At 48.0% G+C, this 27489-nt stretch overlaps 1 protein-coding gene across 15 annotated transcripts in view; it reads right to left on the reverse strand.

The window, feature by feature from the left end:
• Positions 1 to 84: 84 nt before the first annotated feature.
• Positions 85 to 27489, reverse strand: part of LOC113579608 (uncharacterized) — a 34713-nt gene continuing 7308 nt past the window's right edge. For 2 of the 15 annotated variants that reach the window (XM_081700523.1, XM_081700514.1), the window contains 78 exons: positions 27390 to 27461; positions 27116 to 27242; positions 26899 to 27032; positions 26344 to 26547; positions 26065 to 26214; positions 25776 to 25955; positions 25078 to 25194; positions 24847 to 24996; positions 24354 to 24506; positions 24033 to 24248; positions 23713 to 23871; positions 23306 to 23450; positions 23014 to 23225; positions 22600 to 22818; positions 22280 to 22386; positions 21920 to 22073; positions 21711 to 21810; positions 21419 to 21585; positions 21069 to 21302; positions 20702 to 20889; positions 20499 to 20619; positions 20262 to 20412; positions 20022 to 20161; positions 19778 to 19927; positions 19571 to 19696; positions 19076 to 19231; positions 17666 to 17782; positions 17424 to 17585; positions 17120 to 17338; positions 16859 to 17026; positions 16706 to 16771; positions 16199 to 16414; positions 15704 to 15882; positions 15518 to 15620; positions 15278 to 15436; positions 15012 to 15174; positions 14818 to 14921; positions 14545 to 14724; positions 14174 to 14380; positions 13867 to 14046; positions 13541 to 13732; positions 13295 to 13444; positions 13111 to 13214; positions 12461 to 12663; positions 11950 to 12170; positions 11570 to 11716; positions 11267 to 11431; positions 11021 to 11172; positions 10768 to 10936; positions 10573 to 10681; positions 10327 to 10466; positions 10038 to 10163; positions 9694 to 9873; positions 9185 to 9409; positions 8970 to 9096; positions 8641 to 8840; positions 8267 to 8479; positions 8002 to 8147; positions 7764 to 7891; positions 7522 to 7678; positions 7254 to 7386; positions 4987 to 5142; positions 4776 to 4902; positions 4453 to 4658; positions 4147 to 4309; positions 3979 to 4046; positions 3637 to 3797; positions 3459 to 3549; positions 3125 to 3261; positions 2938 to 3004; positions 2693 to 2836; positions 2107 to 2430; positions 1897 to 2000; positions 1710 to 1816; positions 1544 to 1623; positions 1397 to 1431; positions 1191 to 1310; positions 85 to 939 (listed from right to left, as the gene is read on the reverse strand). In XM_081700523.1, the coding sequence (XP_081556649.1) occupies positions 727 to 939; positions 1191 to 1310; positions 1397 to 1431; positions 1544 to 1623; positions 1710 to 1816; positions 1897 to 2000; positions 2107 to 2430; positions 2693 to 2836; positions 2938 to 3004; positions 3125 to 3261; positions 3459 to 3549; positions 3637 to 3797; positions 3979 to 4046; positions 4147 to 4309; positions 4453 to 4658; positions 4776 to 4902; positions 4987 to 5142; positions 7254 to 7386; positions 7522 to 7678; positions 7764 to 7891; positions 8002 to 8147; positions 8267 to 8479; positions 8641 to 8840; positions 8970 to 9096; positions 9185 to 9409; positions 9694 to 9873; positions 10038 to 10163; positions 10327 to 10466; positions 10573 to 10681; positions 10768 to 10936; positions 11021 to 11172; positions 11267 to 11431; positions 11570 to 11716; positions 11950 to 12170; positions 12461 to 12663; positions 13111 to 13214; positions 13295 to 13444; positions 13541 to 13732; positions 13867 to 14046; positions 14174 to 14380; positions 14545 to 14724; positions 14818 to 14921; positions 15012 to 15174; positions 15278 to 15436; positions 15518 to 15620; positions 15704 to 15882; positions 16199 to 16414; positions 16706 to 16771; positions 16859 to 17026; positions 17120 to 17338; positions 17424 to 17585; positions 17666 to 17782; positions 19076 to 19231; positions 19571 to 19696; positions 19778 to 19927; positions 20022 to 20161; positions 20262 to 20412; positions 20499 to 20619; positions 20702 to 20889; positions 21069 to 21302; positions 21419 to 21585; positions 21711 to 21810; positions 21920 to 22073; positions 22280 to 22386; positions 22600 to 22818; positions 23014 to 23225; positions 23306 to 23450; positions 23713 to 23871; positions 24033 to 24248; positions 24354 to 24506; positions 24847 to 24996; positions 25078 to 25194; positions 25776 to 25955; positions 26065 to 26214; positions 26344 to 26547; positions 26899 to 27032; positions 27116 to 27242; positions 27390 to 27461 (11945 nt within the window). In that variant the 3' untranslated portion in view covers positions 85 to 726. Of the gene's footprint in view, positions 940 to 1190; positions 1311 to 1396; positions 1432 to 1543; positions 1624 to 1709; positions 1817 to 1896; positions 2001 to 2106; positions 2431 to 2692; positions 2837 to 2937; positions 3005 to 3124; positions 3262 to 3458; positions 3550 to 3636; positions 3798 to 3978; positions 4047 to 4146; positions 4310 to 4452; positions 4659 to 4775; positions 4903 to 4986; positions 5143 to 7253; positions 7387 to 7521; positions 7679 to 7763; positions 7892 to 8001; positions 8148 to 8266; positions 8480 to 8640; positions 8841 to 8969; positions 9097 to 9184; positions 9410 to 9693; positions 9874 to 10037; positions 10164 to 10326; positions 10467 to 10572; positions 10682 to 10767; positions 10937 to 11020; positions 11173 to 11266; positions 11432 to 11569; positions 11717 to 11949; positions 12171 to 12460; positions 12664 to 13110; positions 13215 to 13294; positions 13445 to 13540; positions 13733 to 13866; positions 14047 to 14173; positions 14381 to 14544; positions 14725 to 14817; positions 14922 to 15011; positions 15175 to 15277; positions 15437 to 15517; positions 15621 to 15703; positions 15883 to 16198; positions 16415 to 16705; positions 16772 to 16858; positions 17027 to 17119; positions 17339 to 17423; positions 17586 to 17665; positions 17783 to 19075; positions 19232 to 19570; positions 19697 to 19777; positions 19928 to 20021; positions 20162 to 20261; positions 20413 to 20498; positions 20620 to 20701; positions 20890 to 21068; positions 21303 to 21418; positions 21586 to 21710; positions 21811 to 21919; positions 22074 to 22279; positions 22387 to 22599; positions 22819 to 23013; positions 23226 to 23305; positions 23451 to 23712; positions 23872 to 24032; positions 24249 to 24353; positions 24507 to 24846; positions 24997 to 25077; positions 25195 to 25775; positions 25956 to 26064; positions 26215 to 26343; positions 26548 to 26898; positions 27033 to 27115; positions 27243 to 27389; positions 27462 to 27489 lie in introns of those variants that run through there. The other 13 variants (XM_081700515.1, XM_081700520.1, XM_081700519.1 and 10 more) reach the window with 13 other exon arrangements.

The raw sequence follows: 27489 nt of genomic DNA on the forward strand, positions 1-27489 counted from the left end.
TGATGATGTTGCTTGATTGGTTAACTGTCACCCTTAGGGAACCGGTTGAAAAATGAAGGCAATTTATATTGCAAAAACACAAAGTAAGCTTTTATCATCTTTATATCGGAGTGAACGGGCTTCCATTTCTATTAGGAAATAAAAAGAACCACCAATCATGAAAGACAAATTTAACTAAAGTATATGTATAATTAAAATAGAGAAACTTGTTAATTTCTTTGTAAGATTAATCAACAATATTTCAGCATAGTTGATACATGAACATAAGAGACACAAAATTGTAAATACAAAACTACATCGTTTACAAGTCCAGAAACTGTCAATAAATTAGGGGACATGGCCATAGTTTAGGAAACACTAAAGCAAAAGGTTTAATTGTCTTAAATTAAAAATGGTATTTACTTTATACTCAGATCATTATGATCAGTTGTTTTGATATTTCAGGATGGGTCAAAGGGTAAAAAGTAATATTTGTAAGCATTTTATTTTTTTCTTTAGGAGACCAGCTGAGGCCACCCTGTCTTTTCCCTCTGCACAGCTTGCAGGTGCTTACAGTGTTGTTTCCTCCTGGACCCTGGTCATCTGGGGGACTACTCAGTGCCTGGACCCTGGTCATCTGGGGGACTGCTCAGTGCCTGGACCCTGGACATCTGGGGGACTGCTCAGTGCCTGGACCCTGGACATCTCGGGGACTGCTCAGTGCCTGGACCCTGGACATCTGGGGGACTACTCAGTGCCTGGACCCTGGACATCTGCGCCACTGTTTAGCTGTGGGCTGGGAGACTGGCTGACTGGATGTGCTTGCTCTGTAGTTTGGGAGGGGCTGTCACCCTGACGCTCAGCTCTACGGACAGGGCTGAATTTAGACAGCCTCTCTCTCATCTCCTTCAGCTTCTGCTCGACTGTGTGCTGTTGAAGTTTCAACATCGACGCCTGCTCCTGGAGGGTAGAGAGACAGAGAGAGAGAGAACAAGACCAAGCATGAAATCAAGTGCCAAATGAGCAGACAGGGAGTAGCTCAAAAATCATGAAAGCCCCACAGATATCACAGCCCCAAAATAAACCCATGAGCAAAGATGCCCCGCCCCCCCAACTCCCCAAAAAAACAACTAAGAGAAGGAGCAGCCACACAGGTGCATAGCTTACACTGCACTCAAGGCTGAGGCCAAGCGAGACCAGGTGTCAGTTACCTGTAGGGCTTTGTTGAGATGTAATTGGCTCTCTTCCGTGTGCACTGTACCAGAAAGGCGTGAGCTGAGCTGTTGGTAAACTTCATTAAGGCGCTCTAGTTCCTGCTCCGCACAAAGTACCTGATAGAAACACATCAACCCATGCTCTCAGCCGTCTGGACACATCATTATAAAAGCAATCTGCATGTGCATGGCGTCCAACTCACCTGCACGGGCATTTTAAGACCCGTCTGTCCAGGACCTGAGATAAAGATAAAAGTAGTGTTTCCTAAACTTAAACCACCTTTTAGGGTTTTTTTTTATTTTAGCATTCATGATGAGATTATCCCTCCTGCTCTCTGCTGCTCTCTTACTGTGTGTGGATCTCTTGGGCGGAGGTGGTTTCAACTCCAACAGGAGCTGCTCCAGTTTGAAGTACTTGTAGTCCTGCAAGCTGTTATCAGTGGGAAGGATTAGGGTATGGCCACACTGAATACTCATGTAACTGTAGTGGATATGTAAGTAGGGGGGAGAACACACCGTTCTGCCAGCAGAGCCGGAGAAAACTGGGTTTCTGTAGGAACCTGAATGCTGAGGAAGTCCTCCACTAATGTTCCAAAGGCGACCTGGGAACTCTCCTCGTCCAACTGAAAAAACATGTGTGTCATAACATGTATTTCTGCAGGTATCTCAGGTGAGTTTACCTGGCGCACAGGTATGTTCTGACCTCGTCTTTCAATCGCTCCGGCGCGAAGGAGACATGGAATAGCTGTGTGCTGAGGGCAGATATAGCCAGATGGAGAGCCCTACTGACGTCTTTTGGAGCAGAGCCTGGAAGGGTTAAAAAAAAACCTAGGTATTGAGTGAACTGATCAAAACCTAATCAATCAGTTTATTCATGGAAATAAACTAGAGGTTGTTTAGGGAGGACTAATACCTGAACTAATGTAGGCCATGGAGTGTAAGAGTACAGAGACAAACTCCCCGGCATTTTGGAGCTTGCTCTCGAGGACATACAGGATCTGGTTGGGCGTGTCGTAGTAGACGTTACCATGGCAGCAGGCACATGGGAAGCATGCGCGTGTGAGCGGTAGAGCCCTGGCTGGCAGCAGCATGATGGTGGGGAAGGAGCACTCGCTGCTCAGAAGCCTCGCAACCTGGCAACCAAACAGGAAGACCGCAAAGCACCGTGGGGGGAGGTTGTCAAGGGCAACAGGGATCAGGTGCGCTGGCTGACCATCTGCTGCGTCATTGGGTATTACTGGTGAGGGAAGCAAGCAGACATGAATCACAAAGATTAACATTCACCATAGCATCTGAATCTGGAATTATTCATGTGATTTAATCTGGAATAAAAGATGGACGAATGCAAATTACTGGACTCTTTCCAAATGAACTCTGAATGCATTTATCTATCTATCACTCTACAATATATAAGTAGGCTGCCGTAATTATACGGATATCTGATGCTGCTTTTCCAACACCATTTGCTTCCTCTGAAGAGGCTAAACTGAATGCCATACTCAGCTCTTGCTCTGCTCTGGGCGTGTGGCCGAGTGCCTGTAGCCTCTGCTGGATGTCCTGGAGGGTCCTGGTGAGGGGGGTCAACGCCACCAACTTGCCCAGATCTTCCTCACTCACATAGGCTGCGGTGCTCGACTGGCCTGCTGACAGAATGTGATGTGCGAACGCATCTGTGATGAGCACGTGGGGATGTCCAATGAGGTGCGTGTGTGGACGGGATCTCTGGGCTATCATTTTCACCTACTTGGATCACTGGAAGTCACCTCTGTGTCAGGCCTGATTTTCATTTTGCTCATGTCAGCCGAGGAAATCTATAGAAGATCATAGACCCATGGCTTTATATAAACACTGTTTCAGAAACTGAAGAGTACAAGATGGTTTGGCATTGGACGCAGGTAACTGCGTGGTCCCAGGTGGGCCGGATGGATGACCTGGGTGTAGCTGGTGTGGCGCTCACTCTCTGCAGTGTCTCTGTGCCTGCTGGCTGCTGTGTTTTCTCTATTCAAACCGCACAACACTGCCTCTAAAGATCTGATGACAGCTTCTGTCAAGCCTAGCCATGGCTCCACTGTTCGTAAAGCCACACACACACACACACAGGCACATACGCACACGCACATACACACGCACGCACGCATGCACGCACGCACGCACGCACACACACACACACACACACACACACACACACACACACACACGTCAGTACCCAAAGTCCAACAGCAGCAGTCAGTCCAGTAGTTCACATATTTATCTCGACCACCGTACCACGGATCAATTCTTTCTTGGCTTGTGTATCATTCTCCATCATCTTCTTCCATTCGATAGCCTTTGAGGGTTCCATGTTCTCCAAGATGTCCTGAAGGAGCCCAAGTCCATTAAAAAGCAATCCCGCTAATACCACGACTAAGACCTCAGAGGTGCCCTGCCTAGTCCTGTCGCTCACCTGCAGGGCGTCAGTCTGCTGGCAGATGTTCCTGTAGAACTCCTGTGTGTCTTTGCGGTGCTTGGCAAGCTGTGATGCTATGTGCAGGTTCTGGTCCTCCAGTTTATCATACAGCGTTTTCACGTTGAACTCCTCCAGCTCCATTAGTGTCTTCTTACATCCTATTGGAGAGAACACGTTGCAAAGAACACATTTCATTTCATCAACGCATTGCGTTTCATTGTGTTGCGTTTCATCAATGCGCTCTCAACCTGCACACACAGCTTCCCTGGCATTTGGACAGAATCAGTTAGAGCACTGTTCCAATGCATATCAAGTGTTGGTGAAATGGTGGTTGGTCACCTGTGCATACAGCAGCTTCCTCTGCTTCTGCACCCTCACCTGCCCCCCGGAGTCCTGCCGGTCCACTGCTGTCCACATTGCAGTGCAAAAAAACCAAAAATAAAACCACAGACCGTTCAGAGTCATGTGACTTATTTTGACCCACCGTTGCCCCAGCTGTGTACTCACGGCTCTCCGCTGTAAATGTACTCGGCAGGAACACTAGGTTGTCCCAGGCTGCGCCATTTGGGCTTGGGTCTTCCATGAGCAATGAGACTTGTTCGGTTAGACCCCAGCAGTAGGGCAGACACGGTTGTCACGACTACAAGCACCAGCAACAGAATCAAGATCCCTGCAGATAACCACCCAGCCAAGTCAGGCCTGCAGTATATCCACTATTTTCAGTTAGCACATTCTGAAAACAGGTCCTCGGCTGCTGAGTCCACCATTGGAGTGTTGTGGTAGTGGAGTCAGCTGGCTGGAGCGAACATGTACCTGTGATAGTGACCCAGTCAGGCAGGAGGTTGAGGCGCTGCTTCCTGATGACCCCGTGGCGCACCAGCTGGGCCGGAGAGGCAGGCTGGAAGGTGGCACGGTCGCACTCCGTGCCTACGTCTCTCACCACCACGACCAGGCTCCAGTCTGGCACCGCGTTGTCCGTAAACACATACTGCCCGGGCTCAGAGAACACATGCGCGAACCTGGGCAGAAGGCAGAGACAGCGTAGACACATCTGCACCCAAATCGCTTCAGAGCAGCGTGTTAGCTCTTCTGCATAAGTCACGTTCGACAACTTTTGTAGATGTCGGCAAGCACACCTGGTGGAGTTGATGCGGGAATGTCTGATGAGGCGCGACAAACGTCGGAAAGAGCCAAAGTCCCAGGCCGGGTTACTGCTGAATAAATGATCCTTCTGATAGACTGGGAAGTGGCTGAGCAGGCGGTCTAGATCATGAGAAACATTAAACACAATACACATATTCTTGTCTGGGTATTTAAGAGAGACATCGCTGGTGCAAATATGCTTACCAGTGAAGTTGATAGTTATCTGGAAGATGAGCATGTCGGAGGGAGACAGGCAGGCTATGGGGTTGCGGATGCGAGATAGGGGCCTGGACATCAGGAACTCTTCCTCAATGGGGTGCCTTCTCTCTCTATGATTTCCATCCAGAATTTCAAATGGTTCTTAATAGAAAAATTAATGACTATTGAAACGCAACGATTTGTACTAAAGCATCCATTACAGGGTTTTTTGAGTACTAATACACATCTCTTGAAATGATGCTCCATTTCCCAAAACTATACACACATGTGCATAACACAGTAATCTTCACAAATTTCAAACTTCCATGTCAAAGCAAATCTCTCCAGTTAAAATGATGTAAGTGTATATCTAAACCAAACTTTGCCTTCAGACATCACACAAAAGCATCAAATACACGTACAAAATAATCATTACCCACCGGAGAGATTGATTCAGAACACTACCGCAAAAACCTGTTACTGCGACGAGTGATGGCACTTGTGCTTTTCCTCTATATATCATGAAAACAATATTAAGATTCAACAGATTTTCATTTTTTTAAAAATTCCTCAGTGTACTACACTCAAATAAGATGGAAACTGAGTGAAAAAGTAAATGTACTATAAAAATATGCAACTGTTAAAGGACATAGAATAAAGTAAAATAATATATTAAATATATGCTAATGACAAAAAAGAAACAGCTTATACATAAAGAATGAAAATCACATTTATTCTGCCAGGGCATGCCACCTCTGGGCCGGGTCAGGCCAGAGATTCTCATCATCATCATCTTCAACATCATCTTCATCCTCATCATCATCACAAGCAACCCCCCCCCCAATTGCCAGGAGTAGATGAGCATGGATGTAGGGGTCTCGTTTGCAGACCTTCCACCGTCATGATTCTGAATCAGTTCATGAACCAGTCTGCAACTAGAGCAACACCATGGAATCTACACTGCGAAAGAACTCAAATGCAGTACAGTAAATGAGCACTCGTTACTGTAGTACACAAAAGCAGACCATTGCATAGTGTACAGTACATATTGCCGTAATACATAAAGGTACTCAAATACTTGAGTTTTTACAGTATGAAAAACCATACTTACACATACTATATAGTATAGTATAATGTAGTATAGTATTTGTATAGTATAATATAGTATAGTATATTAGTATAGTATAATATAGTATAGTACTAGTATAGTACTGTTATTATATAGTATAGTCTTAGTATAGTATAATATAGTATAGTCTTAGTATAGTATAGTATAGTCTTAGTATAGTATAGTATAGTATAGTATAGTATAGTATAGTATAGTATAGTATAGTACTGTAGTACTGTTATAGTCCTCAATAACACTCCTTTCTATCTCATTCAAGCAAATGTACTGTTGGCTATGACCATACTGACAATTTTCCATCTCTCACTTTTCTGAAAATAGCTTTCTTCTGCCTCCATTAGGTCATCTCTCAGCTCTGTAAAAATAGAAGTCCTGATAGGATCACAGAAAACCATCCATTTTGCAAATTTGGAGCATACAGCAATTCCAAAGGAGAATAAGTAACTCTTTACTGTAACTGGAGCAATACAGCAGTGTAATAGAAGCCCACAGTAACTCCTCACTGTAACTGCGACATGCATTTCAGACAGCATACAGTACTACAGAGTGCCGTGTAAACGACCTACCCATTCCTCTATAGGTCGGCTTACAAAGGCTGCGCTCTGTGTCCCGCATTGTCTCATCAGAAAATATCTGTCCCCATGGTCTTTGTCTTCTTCTTCCTCTTTCAGCACGTTTGTGGATCCATTGTTCCAAAACTAGGGAACTGACCGATGGTGTTCTTATATATCTAACCTGAGGCTCTGATTGGTGTGTAGACAATCCGGACTCTGAGTGTTTCCACCTGGGGAGCTGTGCGTTGACTGGGTTCGAGCTGTGATGATCTGAGTTGATAACACTGAATGCCAGTGCTTTCTAAATGAACACATGGTACAGCCAGTGATATATGAAGGGAATTGTGTGCAGTTTTTCACGGAAAGATCAACAAATCTGAATCGTGTGAAAATACAGTGTTTCCAGTTTTGGGAAATGGGTCTGTCTTTCCATAGATGGCATCATAGTTTGGGATGTTTAGTTATTAAGAGTGTGTAAGTGACCAATTAAAAACTGTTAAATAGTTGCTAAATATTAGTATTTAGTACATGCTAGATACTAACACTAAACACTAAATACATGAACTAAACTATGAGAGATCTGCTGAAGGTACCTGACAAAAAGGTGTCAATCAGTGCAATGTCCTTTAAAATCCAACCAAACAGTCCTTCTGTGGAGAACTGGACAAAGTGGAGGTTTCCGATGTTGCTGACGTGAGCGTCAGGCCCCAGCACATGCAGCAGCTTCTGAAGAGATATGCAAGGTCACAAGACCAAGAATGATTTTAGCAATCAATACAAGATGCATCCATCCATCAAGTCTAGAAACCCCCCACCACACCCCACCCCACCCCACCCCACCCCACCCCACCCCACACACACAGTGCTCACTCTGCTCCAGGTCCTGCTTTCATCAATTTCTTTAATCCTAAGCAGCAGTTGTCCATCTGAAGACAGTCGGACAGACAGCAGCGGCAGTGTAGACATACACAAGGCATCGCACAGCTCCTCTGCTGACACATACACCTCACAGTGACAGCTGCAGAAAGGACGACATTCAGGTCTCCGTCCCGTTCACATGCACTGGAAACCATCACCTCATAATGCAATGGCAGTAAACTCACACGCCCAAGCCTACGTCCAAACTCCCACCCTGAGGTCCACAGGTAATGTTACAGGAGTATTGAGAGGGGGAAACACACTCTTGGGAGGAAGCCAGTCTCACTTGTCCAGCTCCACAGCGTTTATTCACCTTTAGGGAATTCACATCTTCATTGGACTTTACATTAGCATCGATACACATTTACTTTAGGAAGCAGAGGACTCGTATGTACAGAGTCCGAGTGAGCGCCTGTCTCTGACCTCGGGCTGGCAGTCCAGGTCGCTGTCAGCGCTGGAACTCTTGAAGTCCAGTTCGTCATAGAAGACATAGCCAGCTTTGCACAGACAGGAACCGTCAGACCGTTGAAATGCCCGGTGTTTGCCCATGCACGTGCACGAGGCTGCCCCTGGAGAGAGGACAGAGAAACCCCACATTATGGCATCAGTGCAGGCATTCAGCATAGCAAAGTTTAAGCTAAAAAGGTCCATGGTATGTGGTTGACACATGCTGTGGTTGCTCAGAGACCTCGGCCTGACGTGGAGGAGCTCCCACAAGGGAAGCAGGCTCTCTGGCCGTGCAGGTGGTTGAATGTGCCTGGAGGGCACTGGTGGCACTCCTCAAGGAGCTCTGCATTGGTGCGGTTCCCGTAGGTGCCTGGAGGGCATGGGACAGGGCTGGAAGACCCCAGTGGGCAAATGTGCCCCACTGGACATGACTGACCACTAAAGTGGTCTGCACCTGAGGAGCAGTTCATTTTAACCACAATTATTGTTGTACCCGTAGACCAAATAGGACCAAAAAATAATGTCACATAATACTGTGACAATCATGTTCCACAGCTGTCAACCATGGCTCATGTGTGTGGCTCCCACTACAGATGCCCATGTGAGGAGCCTAACCTGGAGGGCAGTGGTAGCCTGGTGGGCAGGTGAAGCAGTGCAAGTGAGGCGAGTGGCTTGGCCGATAGGTCCCTGCCTTACACAGGATGCAGGCAGTGTTGTGAGAAACCCTCGGGCCACTGGTGTTCAAGGGCATGAACCCACCATCACAGGAGAGCGTTGTAGAGCTGTTGGCTGGGCAGTAATGTGGGTATGTGCAACTGGCGAGAGAACCATCGCTACATCAACCATTAACAGTTTTGTTTTGTTTATTTTGTTTGCATTAATTTTTGTATTAGTCATTATTACTGAAAATGTAAATACATCAGGAGAGATTAAATTTGGCATACACTTGCTGGGGTGTATTGTAGGTGCGTGAGCCTTCAGGGCAGTAGTAGCCAGCAGGGCATGGTGTAGGTTCCCCAGTTTGTGGTCTGCAGAATGAACCTGCTCTGCACAAGGTCTCCACCGCTGATCCTGTTAAGTTCATTAGTACAAATGATCCCAGGTTTTCAGCCACACTCTGAAACCTGGTCAATAAGAAAGAAAGCAAGCGTGAACCTACCTGTGGGGCACTGGTACGATGCTCTGCATGGAATACCTGCAGTGTTAGGCTGGCCTGTAAGGCGAGGGTCAGGGCAGAAGGTACCAGCTGCACAGGGCTCACACTGGCTGGCAGAAGCTGCCCCTGGTAGTGCGCTCATGGTGCCTGCAGGGCAGGGGACTGGCAGGCCTGTCCCACTGCACCAGTAACCAGAGGGGCAGGGAAAACTGGAGAAATCAGTGAGACCTGGAAAAAATGTCTTTTATTACAAAAAGGACACAAAGGGACCTGACCCAAAAACTGACCTAGATCATTCTAATTTATAATTTATAATTATAATTTATAATTTCTAAGAATAACCTAGATCTTTTATTCATTTATAATGTTTCTAAGATCTAAGCACTGACCTCAAGGATCAATACATCAAAACGTCTTCTATCTGACTGAACATGATCTACTATACAGCCACTATTATTCTTGCACAGTTTAAAAATGTAATGCACCTAAATGCAGCTATGTGGGTGTCTGACCTGTAGCATTGCAGAAAGTTCCGGGGGGGCACGTGACACAGTGCCCTTTACTCCCGGCCCCAGCGGTGGGACGGTAGGTGAACTGGGGACACTCCTTTGGACCAGGCCTACCCTTAGACTCATAATCAATTATGCCATCACAGTAATGACCCTCCGGACACATGTAGAGCACAGGATCACCTACATGGAGGATTGAGGTACAGATTTCCTTACCACTGCATACTAGAGTGTGGAATCAACGCTGTGGAGTTTTAGAATCCGCTCATAAAGTGGTCTTCGTAGGTAGAATCTGAAAGATCGGTTTAGTAGACAACACATCATTTGCAGGACTGGGTTTGTCTTACCCTCTTTGCACCAGTGTCTTGATGGGCAGGGAAGGCAATCATTTATGCTCCTTCCTCCCACAGTTTCTTTTAAAGTATTAGCAGGGCAGGCTTGAGGTCGTTCTGAGCCCTCTGGACAATAGAACCCTGCCGACACAGAAAGTCACACCTTCGCGTTCTGTGACGCAAGAGCCTGTGAATCTCACCCTGTCTCAGAATGAACCTGTACTACTCTGTGTGGTCGTATCACTGTGTATTGGGTCATATCCAGCAAATAGTCTAATTTAGGACAGTGTCCTCAGTGACCTACCAGCAGGACAGGGCCCAGCACACTGTAGGCGCCACTCACACTGGCTTCTGTTGTGCAGGACGGTGCCCTGCGGGGACAACTCAGAACTTCCAGACACACACCAATAGCCAGCGGCGCACGGCCCTTGGATCCGACCGCCCCTATGACCCAAGGAGATGGCTCGTGTATTTTTTTTTTTTGAGTATTCTTCCACAAAACGGCAAATGACCCTGCAGGCAGAGAGCGCAGCTTTGTGGATGCAGTTACCTGCAGAACCTTCCTGAGGGGCAGGGCAGGCACTCTCTCTCATCCTGCAGACCTCCTATATTGGGAGGAGTATAAGTGCCATTGGGGCAGAGCCGTGGCACCATAGTAGCTGCATATACAAAATCAAAGAAGCGTGCACATATTTACAGCTGTGTGTATGGACAACATTGATATCAGTATTTGCTATGTAAATACCTGCTGGGCAGTAGGAGTGAGGGGGGCATGGTAAAGGGTCTCCCAATACTACTTCTTCACAGTAGAAGCCTGGGCGGCATGGTATGCAGCTGTCTGAGCCTGGATTGGGCTGATACTGTCCCATGGGACAGGGCAAGGCCAGGGCAGAGCCCGAGGGACAGTAGTGGCCCTGAGAGAGGACAGTCTGTCAGTCAACAGCCTGTTAGGCTCTGATTACCTTAAGAGAGGCAGGCTATGTGAAGATGGGGCTGACCTTAGGACAGAGGAAAGGGTGAGGTGTGGTGGAGGAGAAACCTGCAGGGCAGTAGAAGCCCGCAGCACAGGGACCACTGGGAGAATCTAGGCCCTCGCTGGCACAGTAATACCCAGAAGGACAGGGCAGGCAGCTCTCTATGGAAGACCCACCTGTGGAGTTCATGAGTGCATGGTTGCTATGGCTCGCACTATACTGTGATAGCCACAGTGCCTAGTTATGACTAGTTTACTAGTGCTTACTCACCAGTGAGATTACGAACGCTGCCTGCTGGGCAGGGCAGTGGTGAGAGGGTGCCTGAGGGGCAGAAGTGGCCCTGTGGGCAGGGGCCATTCCTCAGGACATTGGATGTGTTCAGTGGGGCTGGATGTGAAGAGCCACTCTGGCAAAAATATCCTTCCTGGCATGGACCTATAACACACGAATAAGTTAAATAAGTCAGATGACTTAAACAAATGAGACAAATGACCATTGATTATTTGGATCCATACAGAGCTAATAACAGAGAATATTGTGAGAAACACTATTACTCCTCTGGTGACATCAGACCTTGTGGCTGAGAGGCGCCAGGGAGGCCACAGTAGAGACCAGCTGGGCAGGCCACGCAGGCATCCTCAGACTGAGCCCTGCTGACCAGACCAAGAGTTCCCGCTGGGCATTGCAGGCCTGTGGCACTACCAGCAGGACAGAAATGACCTGATGCAAGCAACATGGAAATAAGTGTTACATCGAGTATCGAACGCACTATGTCACGCTTGTATAAAAATGTGATTATCACCAAATCAATCACCAGACACAGGATTGGATTGTAAAGGCTGGAATATTGATTATCTCTGTGAGGCTATAAAAGCATACAATGGCCATATTCCAGACAACAACTATACACATCACATCTTACATGATACAGGACTAAAGAGAGACCAACACACCTTTAGGGCATGGGGAAGGCTCCTGAGTGGCTGAAGAGGGACACATAGTGCCAGCTGGGCAAGGGAGACAGTGGGCTGCCCCGGGGGCACTGCTATAGGTGCCAGGCTGACAAGGCACTTCCGCAGAGGTACCAATGGAGCAACCATACCCACTAGGACAAAGGTATCCCTCTAGACCATCTACCGGACGAGCACTGCGACTGCCGCCCAGACACACATACCTAAGCAAGAGCACCAAATGCATCAGTCATGAAGATACAGGTCTTTCTCCCTTTTCTATACTGCTGCCTAGCCACCATTTTTATGCTGTCAACTACATACAGATAGGGTTTCAGTTTGCAGCCTGAGCAAAAGGGTTTTGTGCAAAAGATAAATGATGGTTGGGGGACAGAAGTGTATCCACTAAAGTCCATTAGTAGCCTACGAGTGCATACAGAACACCAAACTCAAATGGATGTGGGTGTGTTTAAGTCAGGCGTTCGCATATAGCTCCTGGAATAGACGGGATTACCCAGCATCACAGAGCACAGCGTCGGAGGGTCGGACCATCGCAGGCTGCTCACAGAAGTGGCCCGGTGGGCATGGCTGGCACTGCTCCACTCTGCTTAAGCCTGGGGTGCTGGAGAATGTGCCAGCAGGGCACGGGAAAGGGTAACCAGTGCCAACTGGGCAGTAGTGTCCAGGAGGGCACACGTTATTACTAACAGATTCCATCTGCAAAGCACAAAAGCATTGGGGCAAGTGAGATTAAAACCAAATTAAAGTTGCTCATCTGAGGTTTTGTCCATCAAGGGGCAGAAAAGGTGCTGCAGAGCTCCAAGAATGCCTGGGATTTAAGGACAGCAGAATCAGTGTGAGACTGCATATTAAAAGTGTGTTCCTTTGCACCTCTTTCAGAAAAGACTTTAGAATAGAATAATTGGTCTTCAGGCTGGAGTTTCTCCTGTTCTTACGCTACTAAATGTAGTGAGGGGTACTGAGGGGTTAAATCAGTTGTGTCTGAGCAAGGAAATCACCAACCTATGCTGGACAAGCAGTGCTTTTGTAGATACTCGTATAGTTTTAGCTACAGCTGCTTTCTAGCACCATCTCCTGGACAAAGCCTATATTAGACAACTATAAGGTCAATTTCAATGTGCATGCGACTGATGTTCAAAATACTGTTTGTCCTGTGGCATTGGGGCTAATGGCTCCAGGGGGGCAGTGGTATCCATCCTGGCAGTGCCCAGTAGGCTCGGAAAGCCCAGGAGAAGCACAGAACATGCCTACATATATAGAGAGCATCATTAGTTCACTTATCTATAACATCACTTTTATTAGATAATTGTGGTAGTAACAGTGTAACCTGAAGGGCATGGTAAGCAGTCCTCTTCACTAGAGGCTCCAGGCAGAGGACGCACTGTCCCTTGTGGGCATGGGAACTCTGTGCCAATCACTGTGCCTAAGGGGCAGTAAAACCCCTGGGGGCACGCAGCAGGTTCCACCACCCCTTCGCCTAAATTTTAAAGGTGCAGATTTAAAGCCGATATCTAAAGAAGGCTTTAATATAAAGGTGCCTCCAGGAGACAGCCCTATGGTAACAGTAACCCACCCTGACAATAGTAGCCTGCTGGGCATGGTTCACAGTTATCTCTGACACTGTTCCCCATCACTGAGCTGAATGTCCCTGCCCCACAGGCAATGGGTCTGTCTGTGCCTGTTGGGCAAAAGAATCCTGCTGGACAGAGTGTCTGGTCTGGGCTGCTAGATCCCCAATTACAGTAGTAGCCTGGAGAGCAGTCACCTGTAAACACACCAAATAAATAACTTTAAGCTTCAATCACTCCCTTTACTGCTTATTGCTAGTGAAACAGACAGCTATAGATTATTCATGCAAAACACAGTGAAGTGTGATGCTTTGGGATAACTTATTTGTACCAGTTTTGACTCCCAGCTGGCAGTATGCCCCCGGTGGACAAAGAGTGCCTGTGTCGTTGTCATTGGGGTTAGGAACTGTGGCACGCACAAAACAGAGGAATCCGGAGGCACAGCGCCCAGAAGGCTGGACCAGTCCGTGTGAAGCACAGAAATAGCCCAACGGACATACGAGGCACTCATCTAACCCCAAAGACCAAACAAAGACAATAAAGCCACTGTGTGAGTAATGAATATGGAATTCATAGCTATCAAATGTTAAACGTTTCATTCAGTTGATTTCTAGTACTATAAATACTACAAGTATCACCTGCTGTTGAAAGGCCTTGAGTATTACTATATGTGCCTTTGGGGCAAGGAACAGGCCTGCCTGACAGTGTGTCATTTGGACAATAATAACCCTCTGGACAGATTAGTGGAGCACTGCTCCCATCAGACCGTTGGGTGGAGGAGGGGCAGTGGAAGCCGGGAGGACAGGGTTTACACTCCTTTTGCCCTTTCTGATCCTGAAACAGTCCTGTAAAAGGAACACAAACACTCACAAAGCTGAAACTGTCCCCAAGACACCCTGTACTATGAAATGACTGCAGAATCAAGTGTGTGTGCGGCCTCCTATAATCCAAATTCAGACTTCAGATTGAGGGCAGAAGTCCAGAATGTAGAGTGGAAATGAAGCATTACCTTCAGGGCAAGGCATACAATCCCCTGTGCCCTTTCCACCTCTCTCAGGCCGATGAGTGCCTGCAGGGCAAGAGGTGGGCACAGTGCTGCCATTGCCACAGTAATGCCCTGGAGGGCACAGATCCCCAAACGCCGCAGACACAGGGGCTGCAGTGGGAGATCCCTCAGTGCAGTAATAGCCTGAAGAAGTAAACAAGATTTATTTACAGACCGCAGCATAAAAGAGATGGGAACAATGCAAACGTTTCGCATGTTTGGTTTCTGATTAGTGACCTGGCAGGCAGGGACCACTAAGTGTAGACAAGCCTGGTTCCGAACAAAAGAAGCCAGGGGAGCAGCTCTGGCACTGCCCTGCATCTTTCAATCCAGGCTGCACACTGCAGAGGGAATCAGACATTTCCCGTGACATTTTCAGTGCCTTTGGGGCAGGGCTTTGTAGTAAAGCTTTCATCATATTCACTCAGTACCTGAATGTGCCTTTGGGGCAGAGTGTTGGAGTAAGGCTCCCAGAGAGACAGTACGAGCCTGGTGGGCACTGCGAGCCTGTCACATTGTCTGTAGGGGATGGTAGTGAAGCCGCACCAAAGCACAGGAAGCCAGCAGTGCAGGGGCCAGTGGGGGAGGTACTTCCTGCATCCAAACATAAATGAGTCATGGCCACAGAGGGGGACCTAGGACTGGCTTTATGAGCCGGCTTGTGGAGGAGAGCCATTGTTCAGGCTCTATTCAGTACCTGCACCTGCACAGTATGTGCCTGGGTCACATGGGGTGCATTCAGATGCTTCAGTCATGCCAGACCTGTTTCCATAGGTCCCTGCAGGACATGGCTTCTGATTGGCTGTTCCCGCTGGACAATAGAATCCAGGTTCACATGGGGCTGGATGAGTCATACCTCGGGTGAACGAACATTCCCGCTCATGAACCGTGATCAAACAAATCAGCCAACTTCTTCTGTTAAAGTGTTGCTGCTTACCTTCCTCAGGGCAGGAGAAGCCAGCAAGGCATACCTCACATTCGTGCTGGCCCTCACAAGGCTGGTAGCTACCCACAGGACATGCTCGACCTCTCACACTTCCCTACAAAGTCATTTCCTGATGTTAATAAATGCAGTGGAAAAGGTGGCACGTCTGGATATGCCTGGCGTGGGAAATGTTCTTACCTCTTCACAGTAGTGACCTACTCTGCATTTATGCTCTAAAGGCTGAGAGGAATTCTGCCCTCCAGGACAATAATAGCCCTTCGAGCACAGACCACTGGGTTCTGTTAGGCCTCTCTGGTCACAGAAATATCCGGATGGGCATACAGAGCAGTGTTCTATGCTGCCTCCCCCAGCAGTACCTAAGAGCAGACCAGACTTATTTGGCAGTCCAGATCCTAAACGGGTCTGTCCTATTGCGCAAGACCACTGCTACCTCCGAGTCAGGTTTTTAACTGATCAATAAAAAGCATTCAATTAACTTCAATTAACTGTCAGGGAACATCGTTAAAAATTATGAGCTCTTAGCATCCTAAGAGCTCATAATTTTTAACGATGTTCCCTGACAGTTAATTGAGGTGAATTGAGTTCAAAGTTTATAAGAATTAATTCAGAATACCCATGAAACATTAATACCCATTAAAAAAACAGCATTATTTCTGATCAGTGTTTTCTTACTCTTCAGTGTGCCTAGTTGGCAGGGCAGGGGCAAAGTCGTCCCTCTGGGGCAATAGTGTCCAACAGGACAGAGTGTAGTAAAAGGACTCCAGGAACCTTTAGGGCAGTAAAAGCCAGCAGGACATAGGGCTGCAGGAGTTTGGAGGCCAGTCTGATTGCAGTGAGAGCCTGCATCACATAGCTGGGGCAGCGATGACCCCACGGGGCAGTAGAACCCTGCACAGGGTCACCACATTTCACACTCTGTACTTTACAATATTTGATCAAAAATAAAACCATAACAAAATTTCATTAGTAAGATTAAAGGGAAGAATGTCGGCTTTGATATGAGAGTATTTAAATTCTTACTGAATTAACCACATGTGAATCAAAGTTATTTTTATACATTTAAGTAATCTGTAGTATATGACTAAAGGCAAAGCACCTACAACGTTTACTTGAAATTATTAACAGTGGTATGATCACAGATATAAGAGAGCAAAATACATATAACAAGCCCCTGCTGACCTGTGGGACAGATGTCTCCTCTAAAGCCTGCGCACATCACTCGCCTACCGCAGTCTGCGTTGCTGCCTGTGGAACGAACCAAACACCTGTACAAGAAATGCCTCACATTAACTGTTTAATTCACATACATGCTTCCAGCATCGCGGGGTAGACCTGGGGTGGGAGCAGGACGTGCGGGACAGTATGCCGAGTGGCCGGGCTCTGGAATGAGGTCACAGAACTCTGGAATGGCGTCACGGAAGCACACACGCTGAGAAGGTTTGGCGTGCGGAGCTGCAGTTTCTGAGCCTCCTGTACAGTAGTGACCGGCGGTGCAAAACCCTGCAACCAATAACTTACAACATAACTTACATTCACATTTAAAAAAATGCTTTGGTCCTCATTAATTCCTTTGGTACACTGTGTTTGATCTACCTGATGGCTGAGAGGAGCCAAGTGTGGGGCAGTACCTGCCTGGAAGGCAGGGCAAGCACAGAGCAATAGAAGAAGCTCCTTTATCTGGAAGAAAGTGCCCAACAGGACAGGGCAAAGGAGCACTGCTACTCTCAGGACAGTAGTGCCCTGATGGGCAGATGTCTCCATACACCTGAGAGACTGGGGATGGCTCTGTGGCTCCGGACAAACAGAAATGCCCTTCAGAGAGGGAGGGAAGGAGGGAGCAGATCAGATGGGCACAGGCTCTCGCACAAGAGAAAAACCAACACTATTAGACACTGACCAGCAATACATGGCCCTGAGGGGCTGGTGAGTGCACTAGCGTTACAGTAAAATCCTGGAGCGCAGGGAGTGCAGTCCTGTTTAGCCAGCAACCCTGCCACCTGACTCAGTGTGCCTGCTGGGCAGGGCATGGGAGTGGATGCCCCGTCTGGACAGTAAAAGCCTGGGTCAGGAGAGAATGAGAACTTACAACCTGCACTGTCATTATTTGTGCCTGATGTAATTCTGTTGTACTGCTCTCACCTGGGGGGCATGTCTGGCAGGATGGCTGAGCGGGTCGAGACTGGTAGGTGCCAGAGGGACAGACGGAGGGCTCAGCACTGCCATATGGGCACGAATGACCAGGTGGGCATTGCTGACCTGACCAGACAGGCAAAACAGCTAATATACTAATCATTTATAAAGAGCCATAACAGCCCATAGCATAATACATGTCATATGTATAACACAGAAAGCAGCACTGATGCAGTGTGTTGACTTGCTAGCATGTAAAAACTAATGATTTACTAATGAGAGAGTGGGTAGTTAGAGTGTGTGGTAAAAGTGTGTAGTAAGAGTGTGTGGTAAGAGTGTGTAGTGAGAGTGTATAGTAAAAGTGTGTAGTGAGTGTGTATAGTGAGTGTGTAGTGATAGTGTGTAGTAAAAGTGTGTGGTAAGAGTGTATAGTGAGAGTGTGCAGTTAGAGCGTGTAGTGAGAGTGTGTAGTAAAAGTATTTACTGAGTGTGTAGTGAGTGTGTATAGTGAATGTGTGGTGAGAGTATGTAGTGATAGTGTGTAGTAAAAGTCTGTGGTAAGAGTGTGTAGTAAGAGTGTGTGGGATGAGTGTGTGCTAAAAGTGTGTGGTAAGAGTGTGTAGTGAGAGTGTGTAGTAAAAGTGTGTAGTGAGTGTGTGTAGTGAGTGTGTAGTGAGAGTGTGCGGTAAGAGTACGTAGTAAGAGTGTGGTAAGAGTGTGTAGTGAGAGTGTGTGGAACGAGTGTGTGGTAAGTGTGTAGTGAGAGTGTGTAGTAAAAGTATGTGGTAAGAGTGTGTAGTCAAAGTGTGTAGTGAGAGTGTGTGGGACGAGTGTGTAGTGAGAGTGTGTAGTAAAAGTGTGTGGTAAGTGTGTAGTGAGTGTGTAGTGAGAGTGTGTAGTGAGAGCGTATGGTAAGAGTGTGTAATAAGAGTGTGTAGTGAGTGTGTAGTGAGAGTGTGTGGTAAGAGTGTGTGGTGAGAGTGTGTAGTAAACGTGTGTGGTAGTGAGAGTGTGTGGTAAGAGTGTGTAGTGGGAGTGTGTAGTAAAAGTGTGTGGTAAGTGTGTAGTGAGTGTGTAGTGAGAGTGTGTAGTGAGAGCGTGTGGTAAGAGTGTGTAATAAGAGTGTGTAGTGAGTGTGTAGTGAGAGTGTGTGGTAAAAGTCTGTGGTGAGAGTGTGTAGTAAAAGTGTGTGGTAGTGAGAGTGTGTAGTGAGAGCGTGTGGTAAGAGTGTGTAGTGAGAGTGTGTAGTGAGAGTGTGTGGGACGAGTGTGTGGTGAGAGTGTGTAGTAAAAGTGTGTGGTAGTGAGAGTGTGCAGTGAGAGTGTGTGGTAAGAGTGTGTAGTGAGAGTGTGTTATTATCCTCCATCCTCTGAGGAACATGAAGGATATTCAGCGCCTGGCTGTCTTTATGAGGCCTACCAGGCTGACGTCCAGTCACAGAGCCTACAGGGCAGAACCAACCCTCAGGGCAGCCCAACTCAACGGAGCTCTGGCCCCAGTCGGGACAATAAAACCCAGGTGCACAGGGCACGCAGTCAAGCTCAGAGACAGAACCACGTTGGCCCACGTATGTTCCTTTGGGGAAACAAATACACCAATTTGTGTCTAAAATCCTAATAATGTGTCTCCTATAACTTTGGCACCAATTAGCATCATAGCTAGAATCAGAGTAGCGTGTGATGACATGCCTAAGTTCTCTTCTGCTTGTAAAACTGCTTTTATTGGTTTCTAAAGGTTTAATTGAAAGAAGGAAACATGCGCTGTTTCATGTGTTGGTTCAGCTGCTGTTAGTTCCCATCATTTGCTCTTTGTGTTTGGTTCTGGGCTAATCTGTGTGAGTTTCCTCTGATATCACATTAGAATGCCAGATTTACTTTCCTAGTGTGCACTGTCTGCTTAGGTTCAGAGCTCTACCTGGTGGGCAGGGCAGAGGCTGGGAGCTTCCTGAGGGGCAATAATGCCCTGCAGTACAGACATCACCGGTGAGGTGAACCTCAGCGAAGCCCTGGTGTTCTGCATCGGACACATTCACATTGCACTCTGAAACAAAGGAAGTGCACTGCTAATAGGGTCATTTCCCACACACCCGGTTTGACTTAACGTGTGACCACTGCTCATTACCACTGCTCGTGTTACGGTGAGGCGTGGGGGAGGCTGAACTTAGAACACAGTAATATCCTGGACGGCACGGGCCAGATGGCGCACTTAGTCCGTAGTCTCCACAGTACTGCCCCGGTGAACACGACTGACACTCTGTTAGAGATACTGCCCCTATTGGAATGTACATCACAACACTGAGTACACAAACTGCAAGGTCTGTTCAGTTTGCTGAGTAATTGTTTAGTTACGTAAAATGGGACGAGACCTTCTAGGGAGCTGAATGTGCCTGGTGGGCAGGGCTGCATGTGGCTGGTGCCTGAAGGGCAATAGAAGCCTGCTGTGCATTTTCTTCCCGTGATGTCTCCAGGTGGCTGTGAGACGGAGGAGCCTCGCATACACGCATACCTAACGGAAACCGGAAGGAGAGATTGTGTGTTAGGTTTGGAAAAAGATCGGCTCAGTAGAACTGTGTGGTAAGGTGAGGTCCTTGGCAGGGGTTCCTCACCCTGGAGAGCAGTCTCCAGAAGGGCTGGCCAGGCCAGGAGAGCCACAGTACTGCCCAGCAGGACAGGGAGTACACTGCTCCATACTCGACAGGCCTATCTCAGCAGCGTAAGTACCAGCTGGACAGGGGAACTCCTCCCCAAATTGTGTACCTGTGAAAGATTGCAGAGCTTTACAGAGGGAAAGGCTCTTATTCAAATACTAATGCGCACTGTAGTGTGATTCCAGATGTCTCTACCTGCCGGGCAGTAGTGCCCCAGAGGACATGGGGCAGGTGTACTGCACCCTCCCATAGTCCCTGTACCAGGATGAAATGAGCCTGCGCAGAAAAAGCCAGGCAGGCAGAGCACACACTCTGCCTGTAGGACCCGATCAGTGTAAAGCTGTTTTAACTGGATAGGGCAGTTTCAGACAAAGATAAGATCTTAGCTCTTATCGGACCTGTCCATGTAGGCTCTGATAGGTCCCTGGTGCACAGGCCATCTGGGCAGGACTGCGTGCAGGGCACCTATGGCCAGGTGAGCAGACATAGTCAGCAGGCTGGCTGGAGTTCTGGCCTTGTGGGCAGTAGTACCCAGCATGGCAGACATGAGAGGGAGCGGAGAGCCCCCTGTTGGAACAAGCAAATCCTACAAGACAGAAGAATTCCACTGATAAAAAAAAAAAACTAGTGCATGTGTTTTTTTTTAAAGTAGATAGCTGTGAAGGTCACCTGTGCGCACTAATCATTGTATGAAAATTGCAGAAACACTATGGCATTTTTTTTTCCTCTTTTTGTATTGCCATGTATTGATCTGAATTCTCTCACCAGCAGGACAGGGCACGCAGGAAGAGAGCTCAGTACTCTTGTTTCTGGTACTGTAGTGACCTAGTGGACATGGCTGTGGAGAGGAGGAGCCTGAGAGGCAGTAATACCCAGGAGGACACTGGTCACCAGTCACGCCGTCTTCCGGTATTGGGGACACTGCCCCTGAGAGACAGAAGTGTCCTGCGGCACACGGTCCAGACGGGGTGCCCTGACCAGACGCCTCACAGAAGAACCCTGCAATTGAGCAGATGCTGATTGGCAAAGTATGAATGAAGCAGCCCTACAGGGACATACTGCAGCTCAGTTTAAATGCAGGCTGCCATGCCTTTAAGGCCATGTCGCTTGTGTACCTGGAGGGCAGAGTGTGCAGTCGTCCGGACTGCCCTTTCTTTTATATGGATTAATAGTCCCTGGAGGACAGGGATGCTGATCTTCCAGAGAGCTGCCTGGGGGGCAGTAATGACCTACTGGGCATTCGCTACCTTCGACTGCAGAGCCATTAGCAGGGCAGAAGAAACTACACAGAACAAAAGGAGGAATAAAGCTCAGTTATGATATGGCTCCATTTCAAAATGTGCTGTGATTATTTCACCACAACTGCCTAGTCATGGAGTGTGTGTATGTGTGTGTATGTGTGCGTACCCCTGAGGACAGAGACTGCATCTGGCCTGGCCCTCACTGTTGCTAACAGATCCTGGTGGACAGGTCTGTGGAGCGCTGGATCCTCTGGGACAAAAATAACCTGCACGGGACGATGGTGGGGGTCGGGAGGGGTGTGCAGGAAAAGGAGGTGAGGTTGAGGCTGAGGCAGACAGGTTTAACTCACCCTCGGTCGAGTGTGCCTGAGCTACCCGTGGGACACGGTCCTCCTCGGCTGTCTCGGTTCAAAGCGTTTGGGAGCGAAGCTCCTTGTTTGCAGTAGAAGCCTTCCCAGCATTCCCCCGTGGGAGAGGTCAGCCCGGTGGCGTTACAGTACCGGCCAGGCAAGCAGGGCACGCACTCGTCCTGAAGGAGGGATCGATCCTGTTAGTGGATTCTATGCCGTGGGACCTAGTATAGAGCTACATTACCAGTGGAGTCGCTATCAAGCTATAGCAATATGTCTGAGTCATGACTCATGGCTCACTTTACACAAAACTCACGCAAATCCCTGAGAGGTCTGTTAATGTAAAGAAGAAGACACTGGGTTCAGGAGCATGGAGCTGGCATACCTGTGACGTTAGTCTGGTCCTGTTGCTAAAAGTCCCCTCTGGACAAGCCTGTGGGTCAGCGGTTCCCTGTGGGCAATAATAACCCACAGGACAGGGTCCGCCTTCTCCTGAGAAAAGAAAACACTCTTATTTCTGGAGAAATATGAAAAAATATATAACGATCATCTTGTAAATCATCTTGTGTTTTATTCTAAAAAAAGTCCAATAAAGTTCATTTAAATCATGATCACAGAGATGGACATGGACACAGTTATGAGCATCGTCATGGAGATGGTCCGGGGCACGGTCACGGGGACGAGCCATTTTGTTTAACAGTCTACCTGCAGACCATGTGGAGGGCTTGGGTGAGATGTTTCCTCGAGAGCAGTGATAGCCTGCAGAGCAGTGACCGGAGACAGAGGTGGCGTTCTGGTGAGCGCAGTAGTGTCCACCATTACACTCCCTGCACTGGGAACGTGCCCTCAGGCCTGGGTCAGGACTGTACGTCCCCGGTGGACAAGGCACCCAGTCATAACCTGTGCCCTCCATACAGTAAAAACCTACAGGTAAACCATTATTTTACACTGGATCAGAACAATACTGAATAAAATGTGTGTCTTATTGTCTCCACAGTGTGGCACTGTTTACATTAGAATGGCATTCTGGCTCAGTTATGCAATGTTTGAACATATAATGTGCAGGTGTTACTAGATGTGCAGCATGAGGACTGTGAGAGATGAGTGCATGGACCTAACCTTGTGGACATGGTAACTGAGCCCCGTCCACACAGTACCAGCCAGCAGTACAGGGCCAGCACTGAGAGGCCTGTGTGGCAGTCATAAAAGTCCCCGGATCACACGGCATAGGTCGAGTGGTTCCACGAGGACAGTAATGACCCTCTGGGCACACGTTTCCTGAGGTCCCGTCAGTAGGTGTGGGAATCTTTGCTTTCTCAACACAATAAAACCTTTCAGAAAGAAACAATTTTATTTAGGTGTCGACAGCCTTAGTTAAAGTGGGAAGGAGTGGGTTTAGTGTTGCACACACCCTTCTGAGCAGAGCCCAGAGGGCACCATGAGGCCAGCGGTGGCACAGTAGAACCCTCCTGGGCACAGCTGGCACTCATCCTCACTCTTCATCCCAGTGGTGTCAGACCAGGTGCCAGCAGGACAGGGCACTGGACTGCTGGTGCCTGCAATGTGAAACACCTCCATATTCTAAGACTAGAAATAATGTAACATGATTTGTATATTCAATCCATCAGTAGTATGGTTGGTGCACACAATAATAAATGAGCAATTATACCAATTAATCATTTACCAATTAATATCTTATCAAATGTGCTAAAAGGATACACATTTATCATCATATACGTCCTTTTTGGTGCAGGCGTTTTATGACTGCATGATGTATATGACTCTCGTGGACTGTGATGGATGAGACTTGGGTAGTACCTTTAGGGCAGTAGTGTCCAACCGGACAAAGTGAACCTATGGAAGCAGCTGATGGGCTGGCGGTGTGGGAGCTCTCCCTGATGGGCAGTATAGAAAGCCTCCCTGACGGGCTGGCAGTGTGGGAGCCCTCCCTACACCAGTATCCAGAGAAGCACAGTCCTACAATCAACAGTGATTTTTGAGTCATACTATGACCAACATAGAGATGGTAAAAAAAAGCGGCACAGACCGTCCTTTTGACACATTTCGATAGTAGCGCAAATGGAACAGCAAAAGAATACGGAAAGATGTCAAAAAAAATATGTCCCATAAAGTTTTACCTGCAGGCTCTGCTAGGCCCAAAGTAGGGCAGAAGTGTCCTGACGGACACAGGAGACAGCCAGTTAGGCTGGCCATGCCCTCCCTCGGGTTGTAGGTACCCACAGGACAAGGGAACTGAGTGGCATAGCTTGTTCCTTTAGGGCAGTAATGTCCCTTAATACAAGGCTGGGGGAGTGACACATTAGCCGCTGTGACGTTCTCATCACAGTAAAAACCTGAAGACGACAGTGACCAAAAAAAAGCAAGATTTAAAAACCCCAATGCGGCACCAACTCTTGTACGCATTGCGGCTCAAGTCGTTGTTGAAAATGACGCCTTGCCCTCTCCGCAGATTATGCAGTTGGCTTGCTTCCACTGGTCCTGGTAGGTCCCAGAGGGGCACAGAACTGGGGCGGAGCTTCCTGAGGGGCAGCGGTGACCCATCGGACAAGGCAGAGCTAGGTCAGCAGTCTGACCGGGCAGACACCAGTAACCTGTCACCCAGTTAACGAGAATAGTGATGTAACCTCACCAACATGACAGGTAGGACTGTGAGGGAAATACAACCTGGCTGAGTATGTCCCATATTTGTAAAGGAGACTGCATGCAGTTGAAAGAGAGAAATCCTGTCTTAAACTCGAATAACGATTCTGGTGTTAGTCCAGAAGTCATTATTTAAGTGAAATTCCATTATGTGCTTACAGAGAAATGAATTTCTTAGCTGCATGGGCATTAGCACTCGAAAATTCAACACATTCTTTCTATAACAGTAACTCTTTCTGCAGCACAATCAGCCTTGGTAATAATGACTGGGTAGCAGACTAGGACACTCACCCTGACTACAGCGTGCAGTGGGAGCCGTCAGGCCTCTGGACCTGCAGTAGTGACCAGCCGTGCAGGGCTGGCACTCGGCCTGGCGCTTCAGGCCAGCCGCCGGGGAGAAGGTCCCCGCTGGGCACGGCTCAGGCTCACTGGTGCCCTCAGCTGGTTAACGGGAACAGGACCATGAGCAAAGTGTGCCGTGCTGTCAGCGTGCAGAAAGACAGGCGACTGAGCAGTACGTACGGCAGTAGAAGCCCGGAGGACAGACGTCACCAGTAACGCCATCTGTTGGTTTGGGCTCAGTTGCCTCCCCGATGCAGTAATACCCAGAAGAGCAAGGGCCACTCATTAAAGCCAGACCTGTCAGAGAAAGCCAGGGCATGCGTTTAGTTATTCCTAACTAAATATGTGCCACAGGGCAACAGAATTATTTTTTCACCTTCCCCCTATTTCCTAATATCCACTTTTTTCGGTGTCGCTGTTGACATGAGTCATGACCTGAGAGGAAGGGCACGAACACGAAGCTGCCTACCGGACCATGAGAATCTTTTTGCTCTGCCACCTATGTCATCCCTGGCCACCTCAGTTTTCTTGGAAAGGACAGGCAGCCGCTTTGTGCGGATGAGGAGATGCCCGGGACTCATTTGGTATCAGACGAGCGACAAGAAGCATACCATCTTTGCCATGACCTTAGAGAGGGCAGCTAATTGTGCTGCGGTGAAGCGCAGCACATGCAGATATGAGTGGCGGTGCTGGGATTCAAAATCAGGTCTCAGTGAATCAAACTACGCTGGAGCTTCTCAGCAAGAGAACCAAACTCTGCTGAAACTGTCTCAGCTGGCTGAGCTGCTTCAAACATGCTGACTCACACGTTCTATAAATACGTTCACTTTCAGTAATGTGTCCACACTTTGCAATTAGAATGGATAAGTGTAATGTACCGGTGGCATTGCAGAAAGCTCCAGGCGGGCAAGACACAGGCTCGGAACTGCCTGTCGGGCAGTAGTAGCCTGCCTGACATCTTCCCCCGGTGGAGGTGGCTGGACACAGGCAGTTGGCGTTGGTGTAGTTGTCCAGATCAAAGGGCTGAGGGCTCCAGGCAGCAGACACACAGAACCAGCCTGGAAGAGAGAAATAAAGTCGAAGAGATCTCAGCATAAAGTGTCTTATCTGATATAATCTGAAAGAACCGATTCTTGACCCTTATAAGATTTAAATTCAGCAACTAACCAGCTTTACATTTCCCTGACACAGATGTCAGCCTTTCCCTTTCACAGTAGTGGCCTGGGGGGCAGGGCAGACAGCTGTCCAGGCTCTGGGTCATAGGCTCAGGGTTATAGTAGCCTCTTGGGCATGGGAACTGGGTGGCATGCTTCGTGCCTATAGAAAGTTTTCAATGCATGATGTCACTCAGCACAGCTGAAATATACACTTTCTTTTAATGTACTTCACCTAGGTGCACAGCCAGATGCCACTAAACATAACATGCCTCTGGGGTCTGTGTTATACCGTTGGGGCAGTAGAAGCCAGGCGGACACGGGAACTGGGTGTAGCTGCTGGTGTTCTCTGGGCAGTAGTATCCCGCGTGGCAAGGGCTACACCTAAACTGGCCTGTAAGGTTGGTGTAGCTGCCTGCTGGGCAGGGCAGGGGCATAGCACTGCTTACTGGGCAGAAGTGAGCTCGAGGACAGAGTCCACCATCTGTGCCAGAACCTGCACATACGTACTGATGTTACCTTCACAAATCATGTTCTTACACATTACACGTGCCATGAACTGCAGTAGCATTAGGCATGCAAGTTTATTTACATAATGCATTTCACACACAAAGCAAGTCAAGGTGCTTTACAAATAAGAAAAGGTATAAAAGACCATTTTTAATAGAAAGGATTATTTAAAAATGTAATGAAAATATTGTAGTAATGAAATTAATTAAAAAGATAAGAACAATGGAATACAATTATTATCATTATCATGATAATGATGGCAAGATCCCACCACATATTCAACAATATACCAGGAAACACCTAATATAACTGCCACACTGATTGAGAGGGCTCATACCGGTGGGGGAGGTAGCTCCACTGGGGCAGTAGAATCCCTCCTGACAGGGTCCAGAAGGCCTGCTCAGGCCTACGGAGCCACAGAACTGCCCCGCGGGGCACAAACTGCAATCTGAGCTCTGTCTCGTGTACAGGCTAGGACCAGACAGGCAGTTAGTTACCCCCCCGCCACACACACTTTCACTGACTGTACTGAGGGTTTGTCAGATGAGTGTTACCTGCTTGAGAAGGTCCCAAGGGGGCAGGGCAGGGGTAGACTACTGCCCTCAGGGCAGTAATGGCCTACAGGGCATGCCCCCCCCACCCCAGTGCTGAAGTTCCCATCAGGGTTCCTGAAATTTATGCCTGCAAGGGTAAAGATCATGCCTGAAGTGTTAAGAAGCACATCACTTCCTTCCCATAGCACAGTCAAGGCAGCGACTCCAACCACATGGATGTTGTGCAAAAGAAAAAAAATTTGACAAACTGACAGATGAAACTGGCTTGGCATACCTGCTAGACAAAAATACCCCGACTGGCAGGGACCAGATGGTTCCACCAGTCCCCAGTCCTCACAGTACTTTCCTTAAAACGATAGGCGGGTGTGATAAAT

The sequence above is a fragment of the Electrophorus electricus genome, chromosome 17 (genome assembly GCF_041902795.1).
Source record: "Electrophorus electricus isolate QZ-2024a chromosome 17, ASM4190279v1, whole genome shotgun sequence".
Taxonomy (NCBI): domain Eukaryota; kingdom Metazoa; phylum Chordata; class Actinopteri; order Gymnotiformes; family Gymnotidae; genus Electrophorus; species Electrophorus electricus.